General features: G+C 45.9%; 1 protein-coding gene across 1 annotated transcript in view; it reads left to right on the plus strand.

Annotated features, from left to right (window-relative positions):
* The first annotated feature begins 586 nt into the window (after positions 1–586).
* MSN (moesin) overlaps positions 587–25,270 on the plus strand; it is an 86,560-nt gene continuing 61,876 nt past the window's right edge. Inside the window, exons 1-2 of the mRNA XM_080652982.1 lie at positions 587–634; positions 901–1,055. Of these exons, the coding sequence (XP_080509108.1) occupies positions 610–634; positions 901–1,055 (180 nt within the window). The 5' untranslated portion in view covers positions 587–609. The remainder of the gene's footprint in view (positions 635–900; positions 1,056–25,270) is intronic.

The raw sequence follows: 25,270 nt of genomic DNA on the forward strand, positions 1-25,270 counted from the left end.
GTGCTGGCAGATACATTTCAAGGGAATGAACTAGGAGTGTCTCTAACCTTGGGGAATTCTATCCTTAACAGAAAGTGAATCATGTAAATAGATGAATGTGTTGGGGGACAGTCTAAAGGATCAGGACATTGATTTAAAGAAGGTGGAGACAGGGTTTGAAGGAAAGGAAGTAGTAGAGGACAGATATTGGGAGCAGCCCAATTCTGAAGAAAATGAAGATTGAGAAAGGATGAGGAGGAAATATGATGGGGAAAAGGGATATACAGTAGAGTCCTACAGAAGAGAATGGATGAAGTGGAGGAGATGAGGCAGTTTAGCCAAGTGAAAAAAAAAAAGTTTCAGAGGTACATGGGTTTTCCAGATCTCTGAAGAGTTGTTACAGACAGAAGGGAATTTGTGTGGCCCCAGGGAGCAGATGTGAGTTTCGCAGGCAGAGGACACAGAGAAAAAGAGTTCAGATACAAACAGGAAGAAATTTCGAAGTCAGAGCTGTCTAGAAAGGGAACAAGCAATTTTGATAGGTAGTGAGATCCCCATCAGTGGAAAGTTGCAGTCAGAGGCTGCTGAAACCTCTTCCAGAGTGCCGCCCAGTGTTGGGACCTCCTTTGGATGGCTCAGATACTTGGGGCTAAGGGTTGTGAAGGGGATGGGAGAGGAGCAGGGTGGGGCTGGGTGGGGGATGGGCACGCCCCCTTGGGAAGCCCAAGCCCAGTCTGGCCTCCAAGTGGTCGGTGTGTCTGGCTAGGGCGTTGGGCTGGGCGGGGCCAGGCCGGAGGCCGGCAGGGAGGCGGGCGCGAGGGCGGGGAGCAGCACGGAAGCCCGGTCACATAAAGGAGCGGGCGGCACAACGGGGGCGGCTCTTTCCTGGGTGGGGTTTGTGAAGTCGTGGCCCGTTAGCAGGAAGCCGAGCAGTTGCCCCGAGGCTAGCGAGGGACCCAATCCGAGCCCCTGTCCCCGGAGTCCGAGTCCTGTGTACTGCGCGTTCTACGCTGCCCTACAGCTCCCAGCCAAACTTTGCCAACTCAGCCGTCTTTGCCGTCACCATGCCCAAGACGGTGAGTGCAGGGGGTGGGCGCTGCTGGCCCCAGAGGCTCTAGCTGACCCTTGTAGCCCCTTGATGATAGCTGGGGAGCGGGGGGGGGGGGGGGGGGCGGCGGTTGGCCAGCCACCCGCCCGCTCGGGATGCCGCGCCCTCAACCAAGGCCTGGGGTGGCGAGGGGAGGGAATGGAGACCTGGTATGTCGCGCCCTCGTGTGGGGGTGGGGGGGTGAGGTGGTCCCGGACTAGAAGCGTGGACTGGGCGGGGTTGGCCTGTTGTTTAGACTCCAGTTCCCTGCTTCTGGGATGAAATAGTAGGAAAGGCTTCCTGGGGGCCCAAGTTCTCCTTTTGTCCCTGACAGGCCATGGGAGTGGGGGAAAAAGACTGGTCCAGAGAACACGTCCCTCAGTCCAGGAATTGGACCTTCTGGGCGAGGCTGCCACTGTCGAGGAGGGGCCCTGGGAACTGAGAAGCAAGGAGGAGGGAGATGTTTAGGGTGGATCCCCACAATGGGACTCATCTTTCCCATAGACTCCCCCAGGCAGCCTCAGCTGTTTCCCACTAGTAGGGGAGGATAGAGTTGTGGAGGAACTCTTGGAGGCTGCTTGCTTTACGCAGTAGTCATAACACTTCACTAGGCACCAGTCTGAGGGCTGGAGGTCTGCCCTATTCCTAAGGGGAGAAAAAGACTGGGTTTCTTCCTCCTCCCCAAATCCCTGCCCTTCCCATTATTTAATGGCTCTCTATCCCTTCCTTTCCCCTCTGGACTGTTCTGTGTTGATTATTCCCTCCTGTGGGGTCACACCTTTCTAGAGTGGTGGTAGCTTCTAGGATCTGGTCTCCATCCCACTGGCTACTATGAGAAGAACTGAAGCCTCTTGCGAGTGGGGCCTAAGGGGGCCGGATGCCCAGGAGGGAGGGGCAGATGAGGAGTCTGCCTGAATAATGAGCCCTGCTTGCTTTTGTGCAAGTCATGACAAATGGCTGCTGGGGCCCTTCCCTTGCCCAGGAAGGCCTGTTGACCACCCTAGTTTGAGTCCCTTAGGCCAAGCAGCTTGTTGGGCTGGCCTAGGCTATGCAGTTCTCCTGGAACCCTCTTATTAGGACTGCCTGATCTTTGTAGAGCTGAGATAGTGACTAGTAGCCTTGAGAATGGCTGGGGGTCTCTGGATGAGAGGGGCTGGGGGGAGCATAGCTCTTTGGGTGTGTGCTGAGCTTTGGTTGCCATGTTGCTGTATTCCAGACTTACTGCCAAGTCATTCTTGCCCTTACTAAACCCTGTCCTTCAAAAACACTAAGTTTTCAACAAGTATGTGGTTCTGTTGGTGGCAGCAGGAATGGCACCAGGTGTTAGACCAGTGGGGTCAGATCAGACCTGGTTTCAGCAACCTCCTCAGTACTTGAGTTCTGGCTAAGAAAGTATTCAGAGCCAAGACTCAAACTATGAGACCATTTATTTATAAAATCACGGAGGTAGAAGAAGTAATTCATAGAAGACATGGGCTTAGGAAATAAGTTATAGAGGCAAAGGAAGGGCCCTTGGAGCTTAGAAGTGAGGAAGGTAAAGGTGATGCACCTGGGGGATGGGGAGGGGGAAGGCAAAGGCAAAGAAATGCAAAGGCAAAGGTGTGGGTGTGCTCCCCAGAGAGACAGCTACTGGGTCCTCCATCCCACATCCCATGGCGGCGGTGCGGGGGGGGGAGGGAGTTAATTGTAGAGATTTTAGGGGAGGTCTTAGGGGAAGATCTCAATAGAATATTCAGCAGTTTCCAGGTGTGTCCTTTCAGGATCTAGGTCTCCACTGATTGATTGGTCAGCACCAGGGCAGGTCCTGAGGTCAGCCTTGGCTGGTTTTATTGCTTTTCTGGGCCTGGAGCTGAAATACAACTGAGGCCTAGATGTTATCTCTAGGGAGGAAAGGTCAGGGGGTCCAAACCTAATGACCAGAATATATGCTAGGGGAGGAAAGGTCACCCTGGGGACGAGGTCCCACCCTACAGTTGTCTGTTGCTAGGCATCAAGGGCTTTTCACTCTGGTGATTTAATGTACCTAGCCCACCGTCCTTGCTCTGCTCATGTCTGTCTAATTGCCTACCACAGTTCTGCTATTTCTCTCTCTTAAATTGCTTGTGGTTTTATGACATCTGGATTTTTCACACTTGCCCTCCCCACCACACACAAAGTGAGAGAGAATGGTTTTGAAAAGAGAGGGAAAAATATACCATTGTCTCTGCCAAGACAGAAGATTATAAAGAACCTTCCAGGAGCTTCTCCTTAGGTTTATCTCTCTGTGGTTGACTCCTTGAATTCTTTTAAGGTGTGGCTTTGCCTAAATAGGTGGGTGGATCTCTGAGAATAGATTGTCCCCTTACCTCTCTTCTCTAGAGGCATTTCTCATTCTTTTTATAAAAATTATTTTTATTGATTTCAGAGAGGAAGGGACAGGGAGAGATAGAAACATCAGTGATGAGAGAGAAACATTGATCAGCTGTCTCCTGCACATCCCCTACTGGGGATCGAGCCTGCAACCCCAGCACGTGCCCTTGACCGGAATCAAACCTGGGACCCTTCAGTCTGCTCTATCCACTGAGCCAAACCAGCTAGGGCCATTTCTCATTTTTAATTCTACAATATCTTACATTGAAACACAACTTGATGGGTCTAGAAATTGTCTCAAAGTGGCCTTTAACCATTCCATCCTTAGTCAAAAGTGGCAAAGAAAATGGCATGGTTATCCTTTTCCTGGATGTGGAGAAGGATGAATAGGAGCTGTTTGAGGTCAAGCGTATGGTACTGAATGTACCTGAATACTGAAGGCATTTTTATGCAGATTGACTAAAACTTGAATCAGGTTAGAGGAGAGGGCTGAATTTTGATGGACTGGATGATTTGGATAATTTTCCATACTGTTTTGCTCAAGGAATGGTCAACTTCTAGGAGAAACAACTATATCATGCCTGTTAAGACCATAGACTCTTAACTTGAAAGGGATCTCAGCAACTATCTAATATCACGCTCTCTATCTCTCAACTAGTGAGGTTATTTAGGTCTACATGAAAGAACCTACCTTGGGGTCCAGGCTTTGTGATGCTGATCACATTGATCCTCTATTCTGACTCAATGATTAGGTTCTTGAAGTTGAGTCCCCTCTCTTTCCCAAAGAAAATTGCCACCTTTTTTCAGGCCTTCATGGTCCTCAGATAAAAGGAAGTGGATAATTTGGGCAAAGTAACCAATGTTGGCATTTGTGTGGTCTCCTGGTGAGAGTTGGGGGCACCATAAGGTTGCTCCTGTTTTCTCATTCCTCATCTCAATGTTGAGGTGTCCAGGGGCACACCCTAGTTCTCTGTGTACCAGCTAGTAGCTTTAATGTTAAACTGACAAGAACAGATACCTACACTTGATCTTAGCCAAAAGTCTGAGAAGTGATACTAGCGGCTTTAATGAAGGTAGAAAATTCCCCTGTTCTCAGCTCCTTCTTCACTAGTATACTTTAGGCTATTTCTGGAGTATGACAGATAGGGAAGGATGGTGGAAAAACCAATGCATTCATTCATATGAACCATATCTACAGTCTGACCAGAGTTGGTTTAACTTTTGCAGCCAATTGTCTCCTACAGTCAGTCCAGCCTCCCTTAAATCTGTTAAAACATGCCCCTCTGCACCCTCTCCCTGCCAATTCTTGGATTCTGCTTTTAATTGTCAGTTTCCTGGGTCTGCTTTACTAGCCAGAATGGAAAATTTAAAGTGCTTTCAACACTTTCTGGTGATGATAAGAAAGTTGCAAAAAAAAAAAACCCCAAACAAAACAAAAAACAAAACCAAAAACAAACAACCCTTTTTCCCCCTCTTTAACTGTTTTTATATCACCGTCTTTTTTTAAAAGAATATATTTTTATTAATTTGAGAGAGAAAAGGAGAGGGAAGGATAGAAACATCAATGGTGAGAGAGAATCATTGATCAGCTGCCTCCTGCACACCCCCTACTGGGGATCGAGCCCACAACCCCAGGCATGTGCCCTTGACCGGAATTGAACCCAGGACCCTTCAGTCCACAGGCCAATGCTCTATCCATTAAGCCAAAGCAGCTAGGGCTGTTTTTAGATCACAAAGTCTTTAGGATATTCTTGGATTCTCTAAAAAGAGTTTGTTTTGAATTTTCAAGGTGTTCTTGAATTTTTGGTTTTCTAGAGTGGAAAAGGTTCTTTACAACTGTCAAGTCCAATTCTCATTGTATAGATGGGTAAACTGAGACCTTCAGATAGGGAGGGGCTAAGCTAGAATGATGCAGCATGTCAGTAGCAAAGCCAAGACCAACTAATCTATACTCTCGTTAGGCTTGGAGAGGGGAAGATTGCTCTGGGAGTGGGTGGCAGAGGTGGTTTTTACCAGTAGTCTGTTAACTCTCCATTATTCTCTAGCCACCTATAACAATAGCTTGTTTTAAGAGAAAAATTCTTACTTTTCTCTCTCTTCCACTTCTTATTTAGAGGGTCAATCTTGGTAAAACTTCTTCAGTTTGCTGGTTTTTTAGCCCTAGCTAAATAGGTCAGGGTAAAGGTAATCAAGTGGTCATTGATAGGACCATCCATGTCAGCAGACATAAAGCCCAGCTCCTTAAAGTATTTGAAGGCTTCTGAGTCTGCATTCAGCTAAACTTTAACAGGGGCTGTGTGGACTGTTTATTCTCCTGCCATTCCTAGCATTGCTTGAGCCACTCGAGTGGCACTAAAGTGGTACTTGGTGAATACGAGGAAAAATCTCAGTCTTTTAACCCTTGAACTAGCCTTGCCTGCAGACTTTAGGGCTGGGCAACAGATCAGGAATGGAAGTTATGTGAGAGAAGGGTGACTTTTTGGATCCTGCACTATCCACTTCTTTGGTTTTCCAGTTTACTAGGCCCTTTGTGAAAGCATAAGTGATAGAGACAGAGCAGGGACCATCTTGGATATTTCCTTTAGGCTTCTTCTTGATTAGCCCTCTGGGCACAGAGGGGATGTTGGGGCAGGAGAGCTTTTATGGGACCCTTGAAGGCACCAAATAATCTATGCTCTTTCATGTTAGACTTGGAGAGGGGAAGATTGCTTTGTGAGTGGGTGACCATTAGTATGGTAACTTTCCATTATTCTCTAGCTGCCCAACAATAGCTTATTTTAATAGCTTGTTCTTTTTTTTTAAATCCTCATCCAAGGATATGCTTAGGGAGAGGGAGGGAGGGAAGGAGGGAGGGAGGGAGGGAGGGAGAGAGAGAGAGAGAGAGAGAGAGAGAGAGAGAGAGAGAGAGAATCAGTTGCCTTCTGTACATATCCGTGATCAGGATCGAACCCACAACCCTTTGGTGCACAGGATAATGCACAACCAACTGAGCCATTCCAGCTGGGCTTGTGGGTGTCCTTACTATTATCTCTCTTCATCTTCTCAGGAGACTTTACTGAATGTTGGAGCTGGAAGGAACATTTAGAGGTCATCTGGTCTATCTCCCTGACTCCAAATGCAATTTTCTCTGGATGAGATGAGATGACCGGCTACATATATTCTGATCTCTGTTCTAATAGTGTTTCTTGGCAACAGTGTGTTCAGATCCCTTTGTATTTTCCTGAGAGTCCCCCTCACTGGAATTTCTAGCCTCAAGGTCTCCAGAGGGGAGATCTAGTATACCAACACTACTAGGGTTGGGCATTTCATGACTAGAGTTACTGAAAATTGGCATCATAACTGGTTTAGAACAGTCTGTTTCTGATATTTCAAAGATAGAACTGAGTTTATCATTATGTCTTTCCCAACTCACAATCTTTTCTCCCTGCTACTCCACCCTACTGTTGTGCCCCCATAGGAAAAAACAGAATAAAGGGTGGTCTCTTTTGGGGAAATCTATTGGTCAAGTGAAGGGGGTGCTCTTGTCATGATTGACTGGATTTGCTGTTCATCCCTCCTCCCACTTCATGCTTGGTAGAGCTGAAAAATTTTAATTCCAGGTTTTTATTTGTGGTATGGAGCATTAGCTCAGGACTCCATTGATTTGGAAGGTGGGTATTAAGAAATGGCAAGAAACACTGATCTGATAATTTTTTTTTCACGTAAGAACTTCTTCCCTGTCTTCAGTAAACAGCTCCAAATAAGTGGTCCTTTACACAAGCCCCTGCTTTAGGCTCTCAGTCTCTCCAGCTTATCATGAGGGAACTGAACTAGTAATAGATATACTCCAGGGACCCTTTCAGTACTATGTGCTTCAGACATTCTTTCCTCAAAATTTGAGTGTCTTCTATGTACCAGGCAATGTATGCTGGCAATACATAGTTGAACAACACTTGCTAAAATATATGTTCTTATCCCCTTACACTTCCGGAATGCTGTTTCTTCCTGGTACTGAGTTCAGGATGGAGAGTTTCTAGCTAGGGAGTTGGTTTATTTCATTAGTAGTTCTGACAAGAACACTGAGAAACAAGAAAGAAACCAATGAGACAATACTATGAAGGCTATGGGTTGACTGAAGAGCCTCAGACAAATACTGAAAACTTAATGTGTTTCCCTCCCTTTCTTCTTACTGCCTGTAGGTAGCATAGATCCCTGGTAGTTCTGCTGACAGGTCAGGAAACTACTAAGTTATATTTCAAATTTCCTTTTAACCTCCTAAATGTGGTAGCTATATATATTGTTAGACATTAATAAGCTGGTGGGCATAAACTGACCTCCTGAGGTATCTACCACCAGTGAGCTGAGGTCTAGCTTTTCTGGGGTACAGCATTTCAAATGCATCTGTACTTAGGATGACCAAGAACTTTCTCACTGTTAAGCTTTCTTTTACTTTTTATTAAACTTATTGGGGTGACATTGTATGATAACATTATATAAGTTTCAAATATACATTTTTATAATACATGATATGTTTATTGCATTGTGTGCCCACCACCCACAGTCAAATATTCTGTCACCATATATTTGGACTCCTTTACCCTTTACTACCCCCCATCACCTTCCCTCTGGTAACCACCATACTGTTTTATGTGTTTATGGATTTCAGTTTTAAATCCCACATATGAGTGAAATCATATGGTTCTTAGCCTTAAGCTTCCTTTTAGCCATTGTTCTGGATGCTCTGGGTTTTCTCACAGGAGTATTTTGAACCACAGAGCAACTGAGCTGGTATTCAAAATTTTAGTTCAACCTTATGTTTTAGATGGGGACACCAAAGCCCAGAAAAGAGAAGTGATTTGATTGAACTGGTAATAGGGTTGGGACTAATATCCAACTTCTCTGGCACGTGGTATAGGGGAGGAACTTCGAATGTCTGACTTCTACATGGCACTCCCTGCAGGGTGCTTAATGTTTCTTCCTCTGTGCTGAGGGTAACTTGACCATAGTGGTATTATGGTCATGGGAAGAGAAGAACAAATTCTTCTGAGTGTGTAGAACTGACCTCAGGTTACTTTATATGGAAATGGTTCAGGCTCCAACTATGCTGTTGGGACTCTTCATAGCACTTGCCAGAAGGTAAGTGTTCTGCTTTGACTGTGAAGGGTGGTAGAAGGTGGATATGTGCACTGAAGGGAAATAAGGAGAAGAGACTAACCACATTTTCCTGCTTGAGATAGGGCATCACTGTCCTAAGAGTCTTTATAGTGTTCAGTTATTTATATTCCATATTCATATCTAGGGGGGCCACCCAGCTTGCTTGGGATCACATAAAATTGGTAATAGTTTGGGTAGGAGAGGTTGGCTTTCCTGATTCCCAAATCAGTGGTCTCTGACTAGATTTGCCTCTCTTGGAAGAATGATTCTTTTTACCCAGGGGACACAGACTTCCAGAGAATTGGCTCTGTGGCAATTATTTTAACAAGATGATTGCAATGGATTTCCCCTAAATAGCTTCTGCTGCAACAGGTTTTAGTCAGTGGGTGACTCAGTTCTTCTGGGGCCTCAGAATGACTTTTTTTTCTCTTCCTTCCTGCCCCTCACCCAAATTCCCTGCTTTTTCTCTACTATTTAAAATTTTGAGCTCTGACTTCTGTATTCTCATTCAGTACTCCAGCTTGAGCTGTTCTTGGGTTAGGAGGATTTTATGGTACTTTCCTTTCTATTTTGGTGACAATATTTGCTGCTGTAGCAACCATTTGAATACAGACTGCAGTCTCCTGGGTCAACCCTCACTAGTCACCTTTAGGTGTTATAGACTAAGCTTGGGGCAGGTAGCTAGCCAAAAAAGTTTTTTTCAAGCCTTTATAGAAAGGGAGCATAAAGTAGTGGTGAAAAGCACAAACTCTGGAACCAGAGTGCTTGGGCTCAAATCTAAGCTCTGACTAACTAGGTGTGTAGCCTTGAGCAAGTTACTTAACTTCTGTGCCTCATTTTCCTCAACTGTAAAGTGAAGATAATAGTACCTATCCCCGGCTCATTGCAAGGATTAAGTGAGGCAATTCATGTAAAGTGCTTAGAACTGTGCCTAGCATCTAATAAGTGCTATGCAAATGTTAGCTATGATAATTATTTATGAAACTGCTATATGCCCAACCCTTTTCTAGGTAGGATGGGTAAGAAAGAAGGCAGGCAGCTGCCTTCTCACCATTTATTGAGTGGTTACTAGGTACTATTTACTATAAGGAATATGGATAAATGAATGGAGGATACAATTGCTGCCTTTGCAGATCCCCTATTTAATAGGAGATTTAGGGCTCACTCACTTAAAAACAGTTTGAAAAATATATACACATTAAATGTCATTTTCTAGAGATTTTGGGAAGAAGGGGGTTTACTGGGACATGAACAGGACCTTGAACTATGTGTACACTTAGGGGCAGTGGCCATTCTGTGTGGGAGAGTGATGTGATTTTGCTATGTGGGCATAAACCAGGTGGTCCTAGGCCAGTGCTCTCATGAAAGTGAGTTTGTCTGAAATAAAGGAAGGCTTGAGATGCTGATTGTTTCAAGGGAACCACAGAGTACATGTGAGCATAGACCAGATTACTGGATCTGGGGTCAGGTGGAGCGAACAATCCTGTCTCAACTGGCAAATTTTCTAAAGAGTTTTGTTGGGGGATACTGTACCTTGGGTTTCCCAGAATTGGGTGAGTTAAATAAAACAAATTTTGTTATCTTTGTTGCCCCAGTAGGTATGTGAGACTACTTCATGTTTCCATGTGAGCTAAACCAAGGAATAGAGCTTAGTGATTATTCTCTAGGTCCACAGCTTAAAAACAGCTTTCAGTTCTCCTAATGTCTTTGCTATGATATAGATATTTGGGATAGGATAGAAATGAGGGGAGGATTTCTTAGTGTGTGATTGTGATAGGTTAAGAAGTATGGCATTTTCTGGCTAGGGCCTATCTACAGCATGTGGACATTAAACTTGGGTTACTTTCCAGGCACAGTTTGTTGGCTGTGCCTGATGACAGAATTAGATTTGATGCCCTTTTCAATGGACTTCTTGTGGCATAAGGTAAGTGTTGAGATAGCTTCTAGGCCACTGGTATGGTGACCTACCACTGTGCTTGCTTTGTAGTAATGTTTTGTCAGGTAGCTCCTGTGATTGGTGACTTTGAAGGTTGAAGTCTCTTTTCATCTCCAGTGACCTTTCTATTTTGTGGGAATTTGATATATAAGTTGTATGGCTAGGGCCGTGGTCGGCAAACTGTGGCTCACGAGCCACATGTGGCTCTTTGGCCCCTTGAGTGTGGCTCTTCCACAAAATACCACGGCCTGGGCGAGTCTATTTTGAAGAAGTGGCGTTAGAAGAAGTTTAAGTTTAAAAAATTTGGCTCTCAAAAGAAATTTCAATCGTTGTACTGTTGATATTTGGCTCTGTTGACTAATGAGTTTGCCAACCACTGGGCTAGGGTATCTATCAATCAGGGCCTAATGAAAGAAAAATTGAGATGTGGGCATTTGGTGATACAGACAAAGTATAATCCTGAGGAATCCTTTCCGGGATATATATTTGGGAGGTCACAAGGTCCAGGGCCTGGGAGGGGGAGCAAGGAATGCCTATTAGGCTTTGTCAGCATTTCCTTCTCCTTAGTCCTGACCTCCCTTAAATACCTGGGAAGGATTAAGGCTTGTTTTTCTCCAGTGAAGTGTGTTTAAATAAGATCCCTGACCTTACTATCATGGTCTAATTTCCCCAATCCCCCAATCCTTTTTCAGAAATCTCAGCCTGAAGTTTAGATGAAGTACAACCAGAGGTTTTTACCTGTTGTAATCTTTAACTGGGGTTGACTAATCTGTGGTATGGAGTTGGAGGGTGAGGGTCAAGGTAACAGCCAATGTGGGTGTCAGTAGTTAAGTTGTACAAATCTTTGCTATCTTCAAGGGTTTTAAGTGAGCTACATTCCTCTCCAGACGTCCTTGTAGATACTCTTGGGAGACTGACTAACTCATAGCAGTTTCCTTGCTGAGAATAAAAGTCACTTAACCTCTTTGCCTTTGATTTTTTTCTCTACATGAAAATATAAACAGTATCAGAAATATGTACCTATAGTAGAGTAAAGCCCCCTTCTCAAGGTGCTTTAATTCTCTTGGCACCTGGGCCATACATATGCTTGGTGAGAATTTGCCGTTTTGCTTCAGGGTTACAATGCACCTCCCTGTTGGTACTTGGAGAGCGGTTCCAGCAGGGCATGAAGTTGGCCTGGGAAAAATCTAGCCTAGTTACTTTTCTCTGTGCCATAGCCTGGGCCTATTCCTAAGGTTGGGAGTTTGTCTCCTGGCCTTAGGCCATTTGCCAGAGGAAACCAATGACTAAAGGCTTCCTCCCTGCTACGTCAGCTTCTGGAACCTTTCCTGATGATTCCTTACCAGTTAAGTATGCCTTATTTGGCTATTTTCTCCCCCCTCAAATACCCTTCACCATCTCAACTAGTCCTCTGTTCTCCTTTGGTACAGGAAATGCCTTCCTCAAGTTTATAAGGTGTCACTTGCAAACTCTCCTTGTTTAGGGCCTGTTTAGAGCAGGAGGTGAGATTCTGATGGGGCTGGGGGATGAGTGGGAGAAGAGAGAGTAAGATGGGTGAGCTCTGGAATGAGTGATTTCTTTATCCTGGTTTATTTTTAAAAATACATTTATATTGATTTCAGAGAGGAAGGGAGGGGAAGAGAGAGATAGAAACATCAATGATGAGAGAGAATCATTGATCTGGCTGTCTCCTGCACACCACCTACTACAACCCTGAACCTGGGAATCGAACTGTGACCTCCCAGTTCATAAGTCCATGTTCAACCACTGAGCCACACTGGCTGGGCTACCCCAATTTCTTATTTTCCTTGCCCTCTTGACCCTGCCTGGTCACTCCACTCTGGCTTCTTACCTAGATCTCTGATAGCCTAGAATAATCTTGCTTTGCTAGAAAAAGTTCAGAATGTGTGACAGGGCAGGATGGGGCAGAGACTCTTAGCAACTGAAACTATTCCTTTGGAGTAGGTAAAGCCTTTCAGTTGGTAAGTTCTTTGTGTGTGCCTTTTGTACACCTAGGCTTCTCACTTGGCTTTTCTGAGTGGGCTGGATCCAAAGTCCCTCTGCCTCCCATCCCTAGTCCTAAACTGTTTAGCCCTAGGTTGAAAGAGCCGAGTTTAAAAAATATATATATGTTTATTGATTTCATATTTATCTATATATAAAAGCACTAGAGGCCCAATGCATGAAGATTCGTGCAAGAATGGGCCTTCCTTCCCCTGGCTGCCAGCACCGCCTTCGCTCTGACCGGAGCTGCTTTCCCGCCTTCCCACGCTGCCCAGAGGCCCTGAGCGGCTGGGGCAGTGCAGAATGCCTGCGTCCTGCCCCCGGCCGCCTGCATATGCAAATGAACCCGCCCTCTTTGTTGGATTAATTTTCATATTCACTCCTGATGGGCTGGTGGGCATTGCGAAGGTATGGTCAATTTGCATCTTTCTCTTTTATTAGTGTAGATAGTATGCAAATCAACCGGATGGTGGAATGACCAGTTGCTATGACGTGCACTGACCACCAGGGGCCAGACGCACAATGCAGGAGCTGTCCCCAGCCTGCAGGCCCTGATCGCCCAATTGGGGCCTGCCGGCCAACCTCTTGGTCCCTTCCCCGGCCGGTAGGCTCCCATCACCCAATGGGGAATGGGGAACCAGGGATGAGTGGCAGCGGATGTGGGCGGCACCAGGCCAAGATGGGTGTGAGCGAGGGGGGGCCCAATTGCCCCTCCAGTCACCCCACACACAGAGGGTGACCGGCGTTCATGGAGGAGGGCAGGGCCAGCTGCTGGCAGCCGGGGAAGATTGGCCCTGATTGCAGGCCAGGCCTAGGGACCCTATCTGTGCACAAATTTCGTGCACTGGGCCTCTAGTATACACTGAGTGACCAGATTATTACGATCTCTGAACGCATAATAATCTGGCCACTCAGTGTGTGTGTGTGTATGTGTGTGTGTGTGTGTGTGTGTATATATATATATATATATATATATATATATATATATATATATACACATTAGAGGCCCAGTGCATGAATTGGTGCATGGGTGGGGTCTGGCCAGCCTGGCCAGGGGGAGGGGACATGGGTGGTTGGCCGGCCTGCCTGCTGGTCGAACTCCTGGTTGAGGGGACAATTTGCATATTAGCCTTTTATTATATTGGATATACACTGAGTGGCCAGATTATTATGTGTTCAGAGATCATAATCTGGCCACTCAGTGTGTGTGTGTGTGTGTGTGTGTGTGTGTGTGTGTGTGTGTATTTATTGATTTCAGAGAGAGGAAGGGAGAGGGAAACATCAATGATGAGGGAGAATCATTGACTGCCTCCTGAATTCCCCCCAGTGGGGATTGAGCCTGCAACCTGGGCATGCACCCTGACCAGGAATCGAACTAGAGACCTCTTGCTTCATAAGTTGATGCTCAACCACTGAGCAACACTGGCTGTGGTATCTTTATTGATTTTAGAGAGGAAGGGAGAGAGAGATAGAAACATTAATGATGAGAGAGAATCATTGATTGGCTGCCTCCTGCATACCCTCTACTGGGGATTAAGCCCGCAACCTAGGCACATGCCCCAACTGGGAATCAAATTGTGACCTCCTGGTTCATAGGTTGATGTTCAACTACTGAGCCACCATGGATGGGTTGAGCTTTTGACACAGTTTGGGGCACTTGTCTGGACTTTCAAAATGCTGTTTAGTTGAAATGTTATAATTAAAACAATAGTGGACCACTAAATCAGGATATCTGGTTTTTAGTCTCTGCCTGTGTGACCTTGGGCAAGTCACTTTTATGGGCCTTTGCTTTGCTTTCTTTAAAATCATTGGCCTTTTCTGACTTCCTGATTATTTGTGCCCAGTCTTTAAGGAGGTCATAAGGGGTTCTTGGAAAGGGTATAACAGAACAGAGCAGTGAACTTTTAGAGAATTTGCCCTCTTCTCTTTAGAATGGCATTGGGTGTGTGGTTCTCCCCTCTCCTCCCCAGCTATCAATGTGTGAGCATCCCTCTCTATTTCAGTGAGCTCTGCTTAGAGGTATTGGATCCACCTACTAATGAGCTCACAGTGGGAATCCTGGCTTGTAGAGGCAACTGTTGACTGAGTATTTTGGGTGGGGCCTTAGAGTCCAGCCAGCAAACCACAGTTGCTGGCTATTTTGGGTCATTGGTAACTCCAGGAAGAATAGAAGACCCTTGGGTTGGGTTGGTCACTGTTTTAGCAGGGAAGGGGGAGACCAAAAAACAAACCCAAACTGAATGCAAATGATATTTGACTTCCTCTACCTCCTTCCCCCACAACATTCCTCTCCTTAGCGCTATGAAATTGTTTTTGGCTGAGTCTTAAATTGCTAAGCTTCTCTTCTTCCTCTGTCTGAGTCACTGATGTCTATGTTGCTCTTGGATGGGGAGAGCTAGGTGATGTGGGCTTGGGTGGAGCGAAGGGGAGGGATTTCTAGTGAGGGAGATTGCCACATGCCTACTTCAGCCTTCAAATGATCCTATATTTTGTGAATATGACTTCTTTTTTAAAAAATATTTTTTATTGATGTCAGAGAGGAACGGAGAGGGAGAGAGATAAACACATCAATGATGAGAGAGTACCATTGATCAGCTGCCTCCTGCATTCCCCACACTGGGGATCAAGCCTGCCACCCGAGCATGTGTCCCAACTTGGAATCGAACCGTGATCTTCTGGTTCATAGGTCAACGCTCAACCACTGAACCACCACGCTGGCTGGGCTGAATATGACTTCTTTTGAAGTTAGACTTATAGATAAAAGGAGAGAAATTTCCGTGAGGGCCTGATGGTCTCATGGTGCATAAGCACATTCTTGGACATGGTGTACCCTTGGCTGGATCTGTTTTCACCCTTCTTCTTCCTCCTTAGTGACATTTTGTACAGTGCTTGCTTGTGAATCAAGAATCCCAGGCTGTCTCAGCCATCTAATGGTTGGCCAGAAACATGATCTTTATCTCCCCTGAGCCCCCTGGAAGGAGAGCCAAGATACAAGTCTTTTGGCACCTGTCTTCCTTTCTTAGGAAAAAGTTTCCAGGCCAGTATTTAGCGAGAGGGCTTATTTGGGTAGAGCTGGGTAATGTTTTTGAATGGAAGATTCTTCCCTAACATTGAGCTGGAACAGCTTTTGGGCCATGCAGGAGCTTGCTGCTTGGAACAACTACCTTGATGGCATTTCATTTCTAGGGACCTCACATGGGTTAAGGATTCCAGTTGTAGGTGGTAGACTAGAATGATTGTTATAGAGGGAGAGTAGGCAAGCAGGTAGAGGGGAGAATAGGGGAGATGGGAAGAGGAGTCAAATGGAAGAAGAATTCTTTATTTTTATATTTCACCCTTTTGTAAAACCCAACATGGCATATGACAAAATTTATCAAATAGAGTAACTCTTATATAAGCACATAGCAATTATTATTTTTTAAATATATTTTTATTGATTTCAGAGAAAAAGGGAGAGGGAGAGAGAGAAACATCAATGATGAGCGAAAATCATTGACTGGCTGCCTCCTGCACACCCCACACTGGGGACTGAGCCTGCAACCCGGGCTCAACCTGAGGAATTGAACCAGTGACCCCCTGGTTCATAGGTCAATGCTCAACCATTGTGCCACTGCAGCCGACGCAATTACTATTTATGTGTATTTCTTATCATAGCTCATAAATATACCTTAATTTTCCATGGTGCAATCATGGTGTGCATAAAAAAATCCTACCTCTTTATCCCTACTTAATATATCAATAAAAGCTTAGGTAGATGCTATTTAGTTTTCTAAATGAACATTTTAATGGCTTCACAAAATTCCATCCAATGGCTGTCATAATTTACAATTCCCCTTTAGGGGGGAATTTATATTACTCCCAGCATTTGCCAGTATTTATAACCCTGCAGTGAATGTGAAGAAGAGAAAATCTAAAACTCTTAGTATGGTATATAGGAAGAACCTTTTGATACCTGGCTTTAGCCTAGCTCCTTATTCAGACTCAGTTCCTACTTCTCCTCACATGTATGCTATGCTGTAGCTTTATGGGATCAAGTTTCCCCAAGTAAGCCATACCTCTTATACCTTTTGGCTCTAGCATATGCTTTTTCTTTCAGCTTGAAATATCAAGTATCTCTTCTTTATCTTCCCCACTCCATGTCACCTGCATTGGAAGCTTTCTTTAATACTCCCAGATAGTATTAGTTATACCATCATCTGTGTGACTGTTGTATTTTGTTAAATTTTTTAAAAATATATTTTTATTGATTTCAGAGAAATAGAAACATCATGATGAAAGAGAATCATTGATTGGCTGACTCCTGCATGCCCCACATTAGGGATTGAGCCCGCAACCCAGGCATGTGCCCTGACCAGGAATTGAACCTCGACTTCCTGGTTCATAGGTTGACACTCAACAACTGAGCCACGCTGGCCAAGCTGCCTGTGTATTTTGTAAGAATGTCTGTTATCGTACTTAACAAGTGGTATTGCAGCCATCTGGTCTCCCAGGATTTCTCCTTTAGTAAACTTTGGTATTTGTAAGTTTCTACTCCCACCTGCCCCCCACCTCCAGAAGGGATTGTTGTCCAGGTAGAAGTGGTTAGGGATGGGCAGACTTTTGAAGAGTATATAATCAGTGACAGATATGGAAAGAGAGAAGTAGCAGTAATATATATAAGGGATTCAACCGTGTTGGATGAGCACCTGGTAGGGTATACTAGGTACTAGCAATAGAGAAAATACATCTTGGAGAAGGGAAGGGTGCATTAGCATCTAGAGGGAGGAGAGGCCTGAGAGAGTCTTGCTGGCCTTGACCCACCAGAGCAAACTTCTTAAACCATTCAACATATCAGGTTTTCCATCTGTGAAATGAAAAGAGTAATAGCATCCTACTCCTTAGGATTATGGTAAAGATCAAGACATAATGCATCTGAAAGTGCTCCTTTAGGTGTGGGGCACAAGGGAGGAAGGGTAGGCCCAGGATACTCCAGAATTTTTTTTCCAGTTGGCCTCTTAAAGTTCTGTTTTATGTTTGTTTCCTATCAAGCCTCTGAGACCAGAATGCCAAATGCTATGGTTTCCTGGAGAAAGAATTCCTGTAGGTGCCTCACAGCGTGGTGCTTTTAGTGGGAAGTATTCAAGGAAGTCCCATCTCCTCACTCATCTGAGCAGCATGGCTCCAACTGGTCCCAGCACAGCCCGCCTCAAGAATGGCCACAAATACCTGGGGAGGGAGGTGCTCTCAGGTCTTTAGCATCAATTGAATGTTTCCTAACATCCCTTTTGGTGGAGGTGGAAGTATATCTAGAAATTGCAGTGAAACTGGGCACTTTGCAGGCCGTCTGGCCCTAAACCTACTAAGCACTGTAAGAAGGACATGTATCTGTGTCCAGGCCTGCCCATCCCACCTGTGTTGGGCAAACAGCTTATGGGGAACATCCGAGCCATATTCAAGGTCTTAGGATGAAGATTCTCCTTCATCAGAGGTGTTTTTTCTCCACATACTACCCATAGCTTCGTGCTGCTGTCCTACCCATTTGAAAATCTATAGTTCACACAAAGATTTTATCTTTTACTAGAGGCCCGGTGCATGAAATTCATGCATGGGGGGTGTCCCTCAGCCCAGCCTGCACCCTCTCCAATCTGGGACCCCTCGAGGGATGTCCGACTGCCCGCTTAGGCCCGATCCCGGTAGGATTGGGCCTAAACGGGCAGCCGGACATCCCTCTCACAATCCAGGACTGCTGGCTCCCAACTGCTTGCCTGCCTGCCTTCCTGATTGCCCCTAACCACTTCTGCCTGCCAGCTTGATCACCCCCTAAACACTCCCCTGCCACCCTGATTGATGCCTAACTGCTCCCCTGCCAGCCCGATTGCCCCTAACTGCCCTCCCCTGCAGGCCTGTGTTCACCCCTAACTGCCTTCCCCTGCAGGCCTGAGTCCCCCCGCAACTGCCCTTCCCTGCAGGCTCAGTTGCCCCCAACTTCCCTCCTCTGCCGGCCTGGTCACCCCTAACTGCCCTCCCCTGCAGGCTTGATTGACCCCAACTGCCCTCCCTTGCAGGCCTGATCCCTCCCAATTGCCCTCCCCTGCTGGCCATCTTGTGGCGGCCATCTTGTGTCCACATGGGGGCAGCCATCTTTGACCACATGGGGCAGCCATCTTGTGTGTTGGAGTGATGGTTAATTTGCATATTACTCTTTTATTAGATAGGATAGAGGCCTGTTGCACGGGTGGGGGCCAGCTGGTTTGCCCTGAAGGGTGTCCTGGATCAGAGTGGGGGTTCCCTTGGGGCGTGGGGTGTGGGGTGGCCTGGGCGAGGGGCCTGTGGTGGTTTGCATGCCAGCCCCGTCCCCCGGTGACCCAAGCAGAGGCCCTGGGATCTGGGATTTATTTATCTTCTGTAATTGAAACTTTGTAGCCTTGAGCGGAGGCCAGGGCTGGCCAGGAAGTTTGGCTTCCTCCATCACCGGGGAAACTCATGCCTCCTGCTCGCTCCGTGGCCGCAGCCATTTTTGTTGGGATTTATTTATCTTCTATAATTGAAACTTTGTAGTTTTGAGCTGAGGCCTGGGCTGGCCAGGGTGTGCAGGAAGCTTGGCTTCCTCCATTGCCGGGGAAACCCAAGCCTCCTGCTCGCTCTGTGGCCACAGCCATCTTGGTTGGGTTAATTTGCATACTCGCTCCTGATTGGCTGGTGGGTGTGGCTTGTGGGTATAGCAGAGATGCAGTCAATTTGCATATTACTCTTTTATTAGACATGATAAAGGAAACAAATTACCTGAATCTATGGAAGATCTGTTAGTGAACTATAAGACACAACCAGGGGAAGGGACTGGCTCAAGATCACTTAGTGAGTCAGGGGCAGAAGCAAGTCTGGGCTTCAAGACTCTCAAGTGTTTATGCTTTTCATTCTATGAGCCTAGCCCAGGGGTGGGCAAACTTTTTGACTCGAGGGCCACAATGGGTTCTTAAACTGGACCGGAGGGCCGGAACAAAAGCATGGATGGAGTGTTTGTGTGAACTAATATAAATTCAAAGTAAAGGAGCGGAGGGGAGAGCAAGAGAACCGGATAGAACAGCCGGATCCGGCCCGTAAGGCCGTAGTTTGCCCAAGGCTGGCCTAGCCCACTGAGAATGTAAGCTTCCTGAGAATAGGGATGATTTCTTACTACCCATTGTATCCTAACTACTTAGTACAGTGCCTGGTGTAGAAGAGGTGTTCAACAAATATTGGTTGAATAGATACATTAATAGATACTATTGCCAAGTTGGAATTGTCTTTAATAGATTCCTTTGGCTACGTCTTCTAGAAAGCCAAACAACAATTCTAGTGGCCCACTGGAAATTACCTAATGTGGACCCAGCTGGGCCCTGGCAGAATGGAGTTGAGTAGTGCCAAGGAATAGGGAGGAGTTATCTCTCTTATGCACCTTGGAAAGCCTGTTTACCTGTAAGTGTCCAGCTTGTTCACAGACAATTTCCAGTCCCTTTTCCCATGTCTTTACACAATACAGTAGTGTTGAAGCCAAGGAACAATATTGGAATCAAACATTTCAGTGGATTCTAATAGGCAGCTGTGCAAGCATTTCTATCTGCCTTTGTGAAGCAACCTAGAGTTTTGCCCTAGAGTGCATATTTGAAGCATTACCCAGTTTTCAATTTTTTTTGTATGTGCCTTGCTCATTGTGGCATGGCCAGGAGGTAGAGCTGCTTTGTGTAACCTAATCTTGAGAGTTCTGTGCTCCTGAGGTTTAGGGATTGAGTTGGCTACTGTGCTCAGGGATGGACAGGGCCAGGCACAGATCAGGGGAGGACAGCATGTAAGTCTTATAGATCTCAGGTTGGGGCACTCAGCAGCTGTGTTCTCCTGCAGTTGCTATTGCCACCATCACCCAGACTGCCTTAGGACCCAGAGCTGCACATTTTTGCAGATTTGGGCATGTTTTAGTCAAAGTAGGCTAATTTTGGGAGCAATAGGAGGTACTCTTCCTCCCACCCATTTCTGAGAGAGGGGAGTGGCCAACATTTGAGAGGTATAGGTTTCAGGCCCACTAGATGGGTTCTGTGCCCTAAAATAGCAAGGGCCTCTGAAGGTCATTTTGTCTGTATTTATTTTAATTTATTTAAAAATGTTTTATTTTTAAATTACAGTTGACATTCAGCATTATATGAGTTTCAGGTGTACAACATAGTGGTTAGACATTTATATAACTTAAGAAGTAAACTCCCTAGTACCCACCTGGCACCATACATAGTTATTAAAATTTTATTGACTACTAGAGGTCCGGTGCATGAAATTCGTGCACTGGGGTGGGGGGTCCCTCAGCCCAGCCTGCCCCCTCATAGTCCAGGAGCCCTCAGGGAATGTCCTACTGATGGCTTAGGCCCGCTGCCTAAGCTGCACTCTGGCCTCCCTCTGCGGGAGGTGACCGAGCTGATCAGGGGAAGGCATCACCCCCATCACCCCGCTGCTGCTGCCACTGCCAGCTACCGCAGCCGCCAAGGTGTTTTCATCAACATGGACTCCAGTCCCTTCACCACAAAAAAATGACAACTTTCTTTAGGCATTTTCAAGATGTGTCTTTTATAGGATATGACATTTCTTTCTTTCTTTTTTTTTTTTATCCTCACCTGAGGATATGTTTCCATTGATTTTTAGAGAGTGGGGAAGAGAGAGGAAAGACAGAGAGAAACATCAATGTGAAAGGGACACTTCGATTAGTTGCCTCCTGCATGAGCCCTGACCTGGGCCCTGGACAGGGAGGAGCCTGCAACCTAGGTACATGCCCTTGATCAGAATCGAACCTGGACTCTGCAGTCGTCAGGCCAAGGCTGTATCCACTGAGCCAAACCCGCTAGGGCAGGATATGACATTTCTTAGCCCCTCCAGCCGTGGACCTTCGTTTTTTCCTCCAGGAGTGAGGTGGAAAAACCCTAGATCACCTTGGATTCTTATTACCCAGGTTACCAAGAACACTGTGAGTGGTGGCGTACAGGGAGTTTAGCCAATGAGTCGTCATAAAAGGTGTTTCTTCTGCAGCTCACGCACAGAGGTTGCCCTGGTGTTGTGTCCGCTGGGGTGGGGGCATGCTCCAAGCTGCACCGTGGATGCTTGGAGCACGCCCCCAGCCCTGCTGTTGTGTCCGCTGGGGTGGGGGCATGCTCCGAGCCGTGCTGCAGACGTTCGGACCACACCCCCAGCCCTGGTATTGTGTCTCCGCTCCGGCCCACCCCCAGCCCCAGCCTCCCCGTGGCCGCTGGGATTGGGGGCGGCACGCGGTCCCCTCCCGCCCATCTGCATTCACAGCTCCTCCTGAGCCAGTCATGATGCAGCCTCCTCCTGAGCCGGTTGTGATGCCTTAAGGCGTCCTGGCTAATTTGCATATTACCTCTTTATATATATAGATACCATAGCTACTTGCCTAGATAATCAGTTGAATTCTCAGATGTGCCAGCCTCCCAGATAAATGCTCAATAAACATTGTTTCACACACAAAAAGGTGCTCAATAAACATGTTTTACACACAAAAAAGAATATTATTGACTATATTCCCTGTGATGGTCATCTTGTCTTTAAAGGATTTTTTTCCTGTTATTACAGTGCTGAGCTAGACACCATACAAGGAATGTTAGTAGGTAGTCTGTGCTGTTTGGTAGGGCAGACTTAAATACAGGCAGACTTTATTTTACAATTTTTGATTTGTAATTTTCTTTCATGGTGGAACAAATACATATTTGCTGTAAGAAATAAAACAGCACTGGAAAATATAAAATCCCTTGTCTTCTGCCTGTGACTCTATTCTCCAGGGAGAATCATCATTATTAACCAGTTATGTAAACTTTTTATTTTTAAATGAAATTGAATTTAAATTTCCCCCCATCATCATGTATCCCCTCTATGGTGAACTTCTTTTTTTATTTTTATTTTTTTATTGATTTCAGAGAGGAAGGGAGAAGGGGAGAGAGATGGAAACATCAGTGATGAGAGAGAATCATTGATCAGTTGCCTCCTGCATGCCCTCTATTGGAGATTGAGCCTACAATCCAGGCATGTGCCCTGACCAGGAATCGAACCTCAGCCTCCTGGTTCATAGACTGAGCCACACTGGCTGGATTGAACTTCTTTTTAAATGCATTTATATACATACTAGAGGCCCGGTGCATGGATTCGTGCACCGGTGTGGTCTCTCGGCCTGGCCTGTGGGGATCAGTGGACCTCTGTGCCACCACAGCCTGGCCTTACCTGCCAGCTTGTTGGGCTCCAGCCCGCTGTCCACGTTGATCCCACACAGCACAAAGTAGTGTGGGAAGTGGCAGGCGGCCAGGTAGGAGCTTGAGCCCATGCTGGGCTCAGCGCTGCTCTCGCTCATCCTAGCCCCATTGCGCCTGCTGGCCCTGCTGCACCTGCTGCTGCCAGGACACATGGGGGAGTGTCCCTGGGAGAGGCTTGTACCACCACAGCTACGCTCGCGGTGAGCCCAGCATCTGGTGCCTGTCTGTCAGCTGAACAGTGCTCCCGCTCTGGGAGCGCACTGACTACCATGGGCACTGACTACCATGGGGCAGCTCCTTCATTGAGTGTCTGCCCCCTGGTGGTCAGTGCATGTCATAGCTACCATCCAGTAATCTGGTCACTTAGGCTTTTATATATATAGAATATATATATATAGATAACTTTAAACACACATAAAAGACAAATCCATACTGTTCTGAAACTGTGGATTTTTTTCTACTGTGTGGTGGTCATCTTTTCATGTCAAATCATATTTTAATGTCTAAATGGAATAATAAGCAAATTATCAAATGCATGGAACACTTAATGAAAAGGGCCCATATTCTTCATCGAGTGGAAAATAAAGAAGATGTTATAGGTGCTTGCCTGCCTGAAAGAGAAGCCTTTCTGGAGAAGATGGGAGTCGTGACCCTTCTGTTGGGATAAAGCATGGTAGGATGAAAGCTGCCCCCTTTCTAAGCTCAGTAGGCCCCACATCTAGTGATTGCTTTTATTTCACTGTGCCTAAAATATCTTAGTGGAGTGATTGGCAGTAGGGTATACCACTTTTTTGTGCTTAACATGCCTTCCTCCCTCTTCTGTGGTTTTGCCAGTTTGGGGTAGTTTGATTCCAAACAGTACCTGACTGAGATCTCAAAAGATCTCTGGCTGTCATAGCTATCTGAGGTTAGAGAAAGAAGCTTTCCAGTCTTCCCCAAAGAAGAGTATTGGAGCTGTATTATATTCCATCCCCTACCATACTCACCAGGGATCTAGTCCAGGTGGCAGGAAAGTAGAATATTGCAAAACACTCAGCTATAGCTGAGCCATCCAGTCGAACAGTTGAGGAAGATAGAAACTTGTGATGTACAAATAACCGTACAATATAATATGAAGACAAAAATCTAGCCTAGTGGCTGCTCCTTAGACGCTTGATAGCTTGAGGATATTGATTGTGTTGAAAGAGCCAGGCCAGGCAAGGAGAAGCAGAATTACCAGTAATGCAGGCTCTCTTCTGCTCACTCATGGCATGCCCCACCCTTCTTTTGTCTTTTTAGTTCTCAGATTTTCACAGTGGGTGGAGCAGAGCTTTTGCTTGCCCAGCCTTTAATCCTGGAGCCTCCCACCATCAGAGATTGATCTTGAATCTGCCAGGCCTACTGGCCACTCGGGCATTATTGCCTTCCCCTTTAGACAAACAGGAAGCTTCAGGCAAACAGGTTTTGAGCAATTGGAGCTTTCTGAATCCTTGTGGGTCGGAGAGAGAAAGGCTCTGAGATCAGACCCCAAAAAGCAAAAGGGAAAGACATTCTTTTTTTTTTTAGAGAGAGAGGAATGAGAGAGAGAGAGAGAGAGAGAGAAGCTTGATGTGAGAGAGAAATATTGATGTGAGAGAAAAATACCAATTGGTTGCCTCTAGCATGCATTCTGACCGGGGATTGAACCCACAACCTGGTCATGTGCCCTGACTGGGAATTGAACCCGTGACCCTTTGGCACATGGGATGATGCTCCAACTAACTGAGCCACACTGTCCAGGTTGACATTCGTTTTGGAAAATAATTTTTATTTTCAATTACAGTTGGCATACAATATTATATTAGTTTTAGGATGTACACCCTAGTGCAGCCGTGGGCAAACTACGGCCTGCGGGCCGGATGCGGCCCGTTTGGCTGTTCTATCTGGCCCACGGAGCCGAAAGAGTGGAGGGTTCTCTTGCTCTCCCCTCCGCTCCTTCACCAGCAGCAGTGTTAACATGGCAACGTGGGGAAACACGGCCGCAGCTACTTCTGAGTGGGTGGATTTATATCCGCCCATTCAGTAGAAGGAACAACCTCTCAATCTTCCAGAGGCTCCTTGTAATGCCCGCGGACGCGTCCCCCGACATCACCCTGGCAATGTGTAGACACGTTATCGTTGTGATGTAGGGAGACACGCCCCTGGAGAGCGTAGTATCAGAGCATTAGCTAAAAAGGAGACCAACAACACTGTTCCCACTGAAGTTGATGTTTTAAAGACCAAAAACCTTTCAACCCAGTCTACATTGCCATCTACATCTACGTCCCGGGCATAATTTGGAAGTTGCACTAAAGAAAATGTTTAATTTACTGTTTACACATTTGTTCTTTTCTATTTGTTTTAGTTTTAAATTATTTTATTATATTTAAGTTTAATTTGAAAGGCTTTTGTACCTTTCCTTTGTTAGGCAATTTTATTTTGCCTTTGCCATCTTCAGTATAAGGTATGTTATTGTGCTATGATTCCTCCATTTTTTGAAGTTTCAAATTATAATAATTAGTGTTTACA

The sequence above is a fragment of the Plecotus auritus genome (genome assembly GCF_963455305.1).
Source record: "Plecotus auritus genome assembly, chromosome: X".
Classification (NCBI taxonomy): Eukaryota; Metazoa; Chordata; class Mammalia; order Chiroptera; family Vespertilionidae; genus Plecotus; species Plecotus auritus.